The sequence below is a fragment of the Musa acuminata genome, chromosome BXJ2-11, assembly GCF_036884655.1.
Source record: "Musa acuminata AAA Group cultivar baxijiao chromosome BXJ2-11, Cavendish_Baxijiao_AAA, whole genome shotgun sequence".
Lineage (NCBI taxonomy): Eukaryota > Viridiplantae > Streptophyta > Magnoliopsida > Zingiberales > Musaceae > Musa > Musa acuminata.
Genome location: NC_088348.1, coordinates 26,966,275 through 26,976,451, shown reverse-complemented (window position 1 = coordinate 26,976,451; position 10,177 = coordinate 26,966,275). Strand labels below are relative to the sequence as shown.

Sequence of the window (10,177 nt, the reverse complement as noted above, 5' to 3'; positions counted from 1 at the left end):
CCCTGTCTCTTTTATATCTGCAACAGTAAAATTATATATATATATATATATATATATATATATATATTACATTCTTTTCCACGTAATCTCCAAGTCGGGTCAGGGTTCAATGTGCATAGGCTAAGCCCAATCGGAAATAGAGCGGATTCGGGTTCAATGTGGCCCGGTCCGGTCCGTTTTGACGGTTCATTAATCGCCCTCGGAGCGAGAACATGAATCGTGTGCTGCGATCCGCTGTCGTCGGAGCCGCAGCAGAAGCAAACCGGCACCGAAATGGCCCCTCGCGGTCGCCGCGATTTGAGAAGATGAGAAGAGGCGGTCGCCTCTTCACCTTCTGCTCTCTCCCTCTCCTACGACGAATCTTCTCCCAATCGATCATGAATCGTGTGCTGCGATCCGCTCTCGTTGGCTCTCCCGTTTCTCCCCTCTCGCCGATGCCCGTTTCCTTCTTCCATTCCACCCCCGTCTTGGAGCGCCGGAGGAAGAACTACTGGTACCCCGTGAGTACTGATGCATGCTTCCTTGCTTTTTTTCCCCTTTGATTTCATCTTTGTTTTTGTCCTTTTGATCGTCTTTCATCCCCTATTCTGGCCCTTCATGTGTTTGATGAATTGAGTGGCCGCATCGGTTCGAAGACACACAAAAAGAATTAGCTCAAAATCCTTGATCTCTTTGGGAAAAAATGCCTTTGTGTCTCTGCTTGCTTTTGGGGACAGATTTCTGATTCGTACAAACGAAATTATGATGGTGTGCTTTCGCATTACTTCGAGATCACAAGGTTCTTGTGTTGGGTCTAATGGGCATATTCCTATGTTAACTACCAACAGCATTACATGGTCTCCCGCATGGATACCAAATCTTTGCTTGAGAAGCACGTACCTTTTTGGTCAGAAATATGAATTTGACAAAATCTTAAACATAATGACATCAGAAGTAGCGTTTTTTTTGCCTTTTTGCCCCTTTCTTTCATGCAGAAAATAACCTCCTTCCATGTTCCAAAGTCTCTCTTTTGTTGGTGTGAAATCTCATTAGTAACTAATCCTTTGTCTAGACAACCAAACCCTTCAAGTCCCACCAATTGTATTTCAACTGAGTCATTATTGGGTTTATCATAGCATCTAAGAAACATTATTTACGACATTGCAATGTGATTAGTCTTGTGCATGCCTTTTGTTTCTTATTTTATGACAACATTTGAAGTGGATACTCCTTATTTCTACAGAATTTTAATATTTATAAATATATATATATGCACATATATATATATATATATATATATATATATATATGTATATATATATATATATGTATGTATTTGTATATATATATGTATATATATATATATGTATGTATTTGTATATATATATGTATATATATATATGTATGTATTTGTATATATATATGTATATATATATATATGTATGTATTTGTATATATATATGTATATATATATATATGTATGTATTTGTATATATATATGTATATATACATATATATACATTTGTACACATACATACATATATATACATACATATATATACATACATATATATATATATATACTGTTCTCTATATCTTGTTTCTTATCAAGTGATACTTTCAGCGATTCAATTACTATGGCAAACGGAAGAGAAAGATGGAATCTAAAAGGACACAAGTCCGCAACCTCTCGGACTATGCAGAGTATCTCTTTCAGGTTAGTTTATGCAATCTTTATTTCTTCTTGCTTGTTGGTTTGGTATATTATTCTTGACATTTATCTCCTCTGTCGTCATTATTATTTTTTAACTCATAGAAATATCATTCGAACTCTTAATATTTTGGCTGTTTTTGTTTCTCTTTGTTGAGCCATTCTTTTAGCTTGCTTAATCTGAAACTTTTCCATACTGTTGTTAATTGTCCTCATTTCTTTAATTACCTAAAATATGCAGTGTACACCCCACACAGAGTTTTGTAGAACATAATTCTACCAGCACTTCTTTTGTAGTACCACCAAAATTGAGCTGTTTAAAATCAAACCATTTCTTTTTTCTCTATCTGCCTGCACTTTTAAGTGAATTTATTTCCTTTGTCGTATCCTTGACTTGGAATGGATGTCTTCTGCACAAATAGATTCTGAATGGTTTTATCCCTGATTGTTGTCTTGTTCTTTTCTCTGTCATGTGCATGGGAACATCTCCATGATTATCTTGAGCTTTACTTCTGCACAGCAAAACCTTTATCCCTGTCCTCCTCCGCAAGGTTTGTCATGTTAAAGGCCACTGAAGAGATATAAAATTCATAATTTGTATCTGATGCTTGCAACTTACACCTACCACTGGTAGTTTCAAGCAGTTTAGATAATCATTGATTGATGACGAGGGTAATTTCATTTGCATCTTCAAGAAAATCATCTACCGTTCTTATTGCTGGAGATGTGATATTCGTCCAATCAAAGTTGATTCATGCTTATTGCATTTCCATATAGTAAATGTGGAAGACTTATTCCTTTAGAGATTCATGCTGTTTATACAATTAACCTGGAGTTTTGGGACAAGACGTGCTAGATATTGTTCCAGAAAATTTTCTTTTGAAGGTTCTACATAGACCAAAAGGATTAATCTTGTAGTGTGTACTTCATTAAGCTTCATGACTCATGTTATGCATGTATTATGATTTATGAAATCTTTGCCCCCTGACATTGAGTTTGAGGATTTTGTTCTTACTGTAGATAATTGGTACCTTGTGAGAGGCCAAACCGTCTATGATTCCACATCTTCCTTATCTACTGAAGTTAAATTTGCCACTAGATTTTATTTTTTGTTGTGACCGAAGTACTTGTCATATTTTTGTGACCAGAAAATTTTCTTAAGGCACTGGATCACCTTCAGTTTATATCGGTTCAAAAATTCAAGTTCTTCAGCTGGCATACTTATGGCCATGGGAATCAAATTTATGTTAGGCAGCTAAAGTTTTCTATCTATTCATAATCAGTATTTAAGTATAAATTTTGACATAGACAATATGCTTTTTCTTTTGATTATTTTTCTCATTTCTGTCAAAACTTTCTACATCTTGATAGATGAACTAATACATTTGAACTACTTGTTGGTTGGGTCATATACTGTTTTTCTATTTTACAAAGGATGCACTAATTCTTGCATGATTTTGATGTTAAGAATTTCTTTTGATTTGTTGTAGTATTGATTTTCTTTCCATTCCATGAGGTCTCAGAGCTGGAGAGATGAAGTTGAACAGAATTCATCAACTCGTGAAACACCATGGTTTAGAAGGCATTATGGGGCCATGGGAGCAATGAAGAATGGTTATCATGATCCACAATGGGAATCTAATAGCAATAAGAGTAAGGACATTCTTGTGTTATACAGTGTATTGTTTTTTGCATAGGTTGAAATTGGAATGGCACTGATAGTGAACAGTAACAAAACCTCAGTAACAGCCAGATTTGTTGGATAAGATTGACAAGGTTGGAATGGGCTGAAAATAATTTATTAGTAAAATATGAAAATAAGAAAAAGAAAGTTAGAAAATTAATGAATATTTATGATTGAGAGCATTTTTGGGTAGGGCAGAGAGGTGATGACAATGATTTTTATAAGAAATATCAGTTGAAAGATAGTGAAGAAAAAGATAAGCCCCCCTCCTCCTTTGCTTGTCTCCCTCCTCTTCTATCCATCTCTACATTTGGGGATCATCGACAACATTCCTTGTTAGAATTGGCCGGAAACTAGTCGGATTACCTGAACTTTTCCAAAATCAACCAATCGGACCAATTGCATGTCAATTCTGACCTATTCCCTATATCTGAGGTTTTTAATTTCGTACCGTACCGTGCGGTATAGGCGGTACGTATCAGTCCGTCAACCTATCGGCACGCGAACCGCCCACTACCAAGCGGTATTGGATTTTTAGCCTCGTATCGGGTGATACGAGGCTGTTCCGGGCAGTAACGGTCGGTTTATATTAGTTTTCAAATGGTCAATTTGACCGTTGGAGGCATCCTAAAGGGTTTTTAAACCCTTTCCTCTTCCTTTTTTCAATCCATTTTACTCTCACACTCTCTTAAACTCTTTTAAGCTCATTTTTACTCATAATCTCTCTCTTATTCTCACATTTTCATTCTCCTAAATTCAACAAAGCAACGATTTGTGGATTGGATCAAATTTAGGAGGCTAATTTGGAAGGATTAAGAGGAAGCTAGTGGATGATTTTCAACAGATGAAACAAAGCCTACACGACGTAGACACAGAACGAAGCTCATCGTATTCATAGTTGTTGTATTATGGAGAATCTTATAGCCAATAGCAGTACGGTGATGGTTAGTCATACTTCTCCGAGCAACAGTATGATACGAAGCAGCAGATCAGTAACGAAAGTAGAAGTTATGACATTCACCAATATATACCTCAAGAGCCACCTCAGACACATATGATTCACGACGATCAACCTACGGCAATCACCATACTGATGCACCAATGGTATACGGTGTTTTAATACACTATGTCGTGGGATCAATGTCATGATTGGGTCTGACAAACATATCATATTAATATACATATACATAGGATCAAGGACCCCGATCCACCACCCGTGAAGACTTGTTATTCATTTTGATGGTAGAATAGAGTATATCTACACATGTGATTACTTAATTCATTTGAATCTTAAAGTTTAAATCAAGGTCTTCAATTTTGAATAATATCGCCCGGTACAGGAAGTACGTACCGGTCTGTCAGCAGACTGGTACACGGACCGCCCGTTACCGGACGGTATATATATATTATAAAATGCGACGTGACGTTGCCTTTTATAAAAATATTTATATATAAAAAAATCTTTTATATATATATATATATATATATATATATATATATATAAGATTTTGGCAACATCGCCTCGTGGGGAGAAGAAAGAGGCGACGTCGTCGAATTTTTATTTTATTATATATATATATATATATATATATATATATATATATATATATATATATATATATCGAACGGTATACCGCTCGGCATACAGTACCATACCGTACCGAGCGAATGTAGAAACTTCGATACGGTACGATCTTTTAATCCTTGGTTTAAATTATATACAAAATAATCAAACAATTCAAATAATTTTTCTGTAGATAATTCAATATTAATGGAAGGACGATCCAGAACGGATCGAAATTGCGAATCTTGCATAAGGTTATTCCTCAAAGCTAAAAAAAAAAAATGTGACACTATTCTTACCTAATTTTCATCAGCGATTTAAAAAGGCGCTCGGGCACTCGCCTAGGCACTCGGGCGAGGCGAGGCGAGGCCCGAGCGCCTCGCTAATCTCCCAGGCGGCGCGCTTCAAATAGGCGTCGCCTGGGCGCTCGCCCGAGCCCAGGCGCTGGGCACTTCGGGTGAGCGCCTGGGTTAACTAAGGCGACCGAACCAAGATTTTAGGTCTGGTTCGCTCTATGATGGTTAGTTGGTTCAATCGAACCAACTAAAACTGATATAAGTGGCAAACGAACCCTAACCCTCGCCGCTGCCGATCCTGATCACGCTGCTCGCCGCTGTCGTCACTCGCAAACGTTGCCGCTGTCGCCGCTCGCAAACGCTATCGCTGTCGCTGCTCGCGCCTCTTGCCGCTCCCGCTACCACTGCTCGCAAACGTTGCCACTGTCGTCGCTCGCGCCTCTCGCTGCTCACCGCTCCTGCTCCCACTCTTGCTCCCGCTGCCGCTGCTCGCAAACGCTGCCGCTGCTCGCAAACGCTGCCGTTGTCGCCGCTCGCGCCTCCCGATACTCGCCGCTCCCGCTTTCGCTGCCGCTCGCCGCTTCCTCTTTTCTCAGTCAGCAGGCTCAGCACCCCTTTACACTTCCTTTTAACAGTATACGTATACTGTGTTAAATGTTAATATTATTAAGTTTATTTGAAATGATTAATTTTTAATATTGTTAATAGATTAATAATATATTATTTTAATTTAATATTATTAATTTTTATTAATTATATTATATATTTTTATATTTTTATATTATTTTATTAATTATATTTTATATTTTTATATTTTAGCGCATCGCTTCGCTCGGGTGAGCGCCTAGCGCCTCGGGCGTTTTTGGACCTTGGCGCCTAGTGCTTTTTAAATCATTGATTTTCATTAGTTTTGCTAAAACTATACTAAATGTATATTTATTTCTAACTTAAAAACTCTATCCTAACTCGATACGTCGGTATGTATCGCTCATTATGCCGATATGTATCGCTTGGTATATGCCGATACATACCATACCGAGCAAGGCTTGGTACATCAGTACGGTTCGAAATTAAAAACCTTGCCTATATCTGTCTGATTTTTTAGAAGAAATTGGATTTCCATTGGCCGATCCTAAGCCAGCTCAGCTGATCCGAATTGGAATCAACTATGTTTGGAAATACTGCTTCTTCATTATGAATACTCAATATTCGCAAGCCTTCATAGATAGTTTGAGAAAACTTTACTTATGGCTGAACATTTTTTGGAAGAAATTGGATTGCCATTGGCTGATCCTAAGCCAGCTCAGCTGATCCGGATTGGAATCAACTATGTTTGGAAATAGTGAAATACTGCTTCTTCTTTATGAATACTCAATATTCGGAAGCCTTCATAGATAGTTTGAGAAAACTTTACTTATGGCTGAACCTAGTTATGAAATCAGTCACACTGAATTACTTGTAGTTGATAAATTTATGTAACTTGCATAATGCTTCAAAAATCCCTAGACTGTGGAGGTGTTGTGAAGGAAAATGATGATGTTTCATCAGAAACAGTATCATTTTAAAGCAAAAGGCAAGTGAAGAATGTGTTTATGAAATAAAAGATAACTAGATAGTTGTGGTTATTTCACAAGAAAAATCATTATGTTACGTAGTAATGTGTTTAATTGTCAAAGTTCATCTTGATGATGCACCTTTGAGATCAAGTTTCATCAAGCTTCAACTTTTAGTGTTTCTTAATTGTGTTTTGAGCCACAAAAGTATGGAGAGAGTTATAGGCTTTAGTAGTCAAATATATATAAGCTAAGCTAGTTCCACTAACAGATAGGACTATGTGATTAGTTCTTGCAATTCTATTAGTTCAAACTCAGATGTTTTTAATTTGGACTATGTATGTTTCCAGAGAAAAGAGTGTTTGAATTTTATCAAAGTGATGACGATGATGATGATGACGATGTTGAGAATATATTTCATTCTGCATTTGGAGGGACACGATTCTCTTATTGGTCTTTTCACAGTTCTCAAGATTCCCATTGGAGTCATTCTGGCCACACTTCTCATAAAAGCAGGAATTGGACATATGAAACAGATGATGAAAATGATTATTCTGCTCAACCAGAATTCACATCTGAAAGGCTAGCTCTTGGTTTGAGAGCATTTGGACCTTTAAACATAGAAGAAGTCAAAAGAGCGTAAGTTTCAAAGTTTTTATGACCTAGATAATTTATTTTACTTTTTAAATCTTCCTCTATTCAGTATAAATTTAGTAAAATAGTTGTATTATGCATATTGCATGTGAGTATAAAGTACTTTTTTATGCAAATAATAAATGTTTGAGGAAGTGAAATATTGTTTTCTTAAGTTGGAACATTATGCTTTACATAAAATTAAAAGGTACTATTTGAAACTTGAGGGGGTTTTATAGTTAGGCCTAGCCTTCTATATGCTCCATAATTTGCAATTAAGATAGCCAAAGGTAAATAGCAACAGCAAGTAGACTATTCTTCTGTTGATTTTTTGGTTTATTATTCCACTTCTCAGGATGGGGGTTAAAACTGGTGAATCAAAACCAACTTTCCAGTTTTTAGTAAGCAATTCATATGTTTTCTTCGTGAAAATGGATTATAAGTATTGGATTACTGAAAAAATTTAGGCGACATTTATAAAACAATTAAGACAATATGAAGATGAATTAAGGTACTTTGCTATCACGAAAATGATAGTGAAGATTTGTGGAACCTTAACAAAAGAACTTGAAAAATGGAAAGTTGAACTTCTATAATTGTAAATAACAAATAGGCAGGGAAATGATAGCCAAATAAATTCATAAAAAGGGGAGACTTATAAGCAGATAACACACACACACACACACACACACACACACACACACACACATATATATATATATATATATATATATGAGTGACATAATATAATCACCAGGCAGTAAAAGAAATTAAGAATTGACATATGAATGTTCTATAACAAACATTGAAGGTGAGATGAAAGTTGACTCCACTCTCTTGTAGATGGGTTGTAGATCAAAACTCATGTTATATTCACTTTCTGGTTAGTCACATCAGAAATTTATTGATGTCATTTCTAACAGATACAGAACATGTGCTCTGAAGTGGCATCCAGATCGACACCAAGGTTCATCAAAGGTAAAGATTTGGCATTGCTTTTTTCTCTAGTTTGGAAGTACTTGGTTTGAACGATGATCGGCGACATAATGTTGCTAGTGAGTAGGATATGTTTTAAAGCCATTGAGCACCTCAGCATGTATTTCCTACTGCATGTTTCTTGTTATAAGGGTTATTTCATGTGACGACATCATTGTTGTCTATGTTTCCAGTCAATCAGTCAGTGATCCCTAAGATGAGCCTATTACATGCTATGGACCTTTATCATTTTCATCCCAAAATAAGTTTGATCTATTAATAAGCAACCTGAAAAGGGAGTATGATTCTCATTAGATCAATGAAGAACTGAGTGTGCTCTCTAGGGTAAAGATACTGATGATAAACTGCTATGTTAAATACTGGGTTTCAGAATTTGACAGATCCTGACAGATTTAAATTCAATTTGATAATTTCAAACACCGATTTCTGTGTCAAGGTGATCCTGGGCCAAGAATCATCCAAGATCATGTTGATATGTGCTCAAGGATTAGAGGGGATCAGGCAGGGATGATTTAACCTATTCCTATCTGGTACTGCTAATATTGATTAATCCTTGTTATTTTGGTGATTTTAATCATTTCTTGCCTGCTTTTGGATCTATTATGACATGTTGTGACAGATTTTGGCACATTTTGACGCTATCTTGGGTGACATCATATTCTGTTGAACCATGTTGGTCCCAATTATTCCAAGCAATCTTTGGAGGATCCTCCAATTATCCAGTTCGGCCAATCTTGTCAATCCATTTGATCCCTATTTGAGAGTTGAACTCCAATCCTGATCTCAATCTGCTCTTTTTAGCTTTTATTTGAAAGAGCAACTGAGCAAGTGAAGTCTGAAATCTGAGATTGCTTACTGTTGTCTCATAATCTCATCAACGTTCCTTTTTTCACTTTTATTGAGCTTGTGGATTTACGGGCTCAAACAGTGCCATTAGATGTTACATTGAACTGGTAAATGCAATTGATATCAAGAATAAACTTTGTTGCAAGGCAAATTGGCTTTAAAACAGGGTTGATTCTTACCCTGCTCTTGCAGAGCGTTTTTTTTTCTTTACCTCGTTGACTTTCCAGCGCTTGGCAAGCATCATCTTATGGAGACCTATGTTTTTCATGAACAGTCGCCCGGGTGGAATCTCCAATGGGGTTACATTTGAGTTTTTGGCTCTCGGGATGATATTTCTACTTTCTTTAACATGTTTGCAAGTTTTTGCAGCCATTTTTTCATGTTTATAACATGGTATCGAAACTTTTCTTCGATTAATGAACAGGAAGCAGCAGAGGAGAAATTCAAGCATTGCAGTGCAGCATACAAGACATTATGCAATAAGCTAGCTATCGGTGAATGTAGCGTTAGATCATGTTAATTAAGCTGGTTCATCAGTGCTGTTGTATCAATGAGTAGGCTCTACAGAATTCATTTGTTTTTGGAATAATTTGAGCATCCAGATCAAAAGTGTCAGAGATACAGAATGCAACTATTATGACAATTCTCAGCATCACATCATCTCGGCATCTGCAGAGTCTTTTAGAAAGAAAGTTTCTTGATCTTGGCATTAGGAAAAATTGTTAGAAGAAAAGCTCCATCTTCCACAATATTTCTTTGGTAACACTTTCTAAGTGTTGGTCTTATATGTCTGTCTATTTTAAATGGAAATAACATGATTCATAAGACAGCCATGTTTATCTATTTCATCTCACACATGAATATTTGTTTTTATGTAATATATTGGATTCTCTGTTTGAGCCATTATCTTTCTTG

General features: G+C 36.3%; 1 protein-coding gene across 2 annotated transcripts; it reads left to right on the top strand.

Annotated features, from left to right (window-relative positions):
• The first annotated feature begins 205 nt into the window (after positions 1-205).
• Positions 206-10,165, top strand: LOC135626528 (uncharacterized). Of its 2 annotated transcripts, XM_065131911.1 has the most exons (7): positions 206-500; positions 1,604-1,696; positions 3,214-3,343; positions 7,138-7,426; positions 8,344-8,398; positions 8,853-8,946; positions 9,687-10,165. In XM_065131911.1, exons 1-6 carry the CDS (start codon positions 213-215, stop codon positions 8,925-8,927), a joined length of 930 nt encoding a protein of 309 aa, XP_064987983.1. In that variant the 5' UTR covers positions 206-212; the 3' UTR covers positions 8,928-8,946; positions 9,687-10,165. The 2 variants fall into 2 exon arrangements, with proteins under 2 accessions (XP_064987983.1, XP_064987982.1); XM_065131910.1 differs by lacking the exon at positions 8,853-8,946 and having other exon boundaries at positions 207-500.
• The last annotated feature ends 12 nt before the right edge of the window (positions 10,166-10,177 follow it).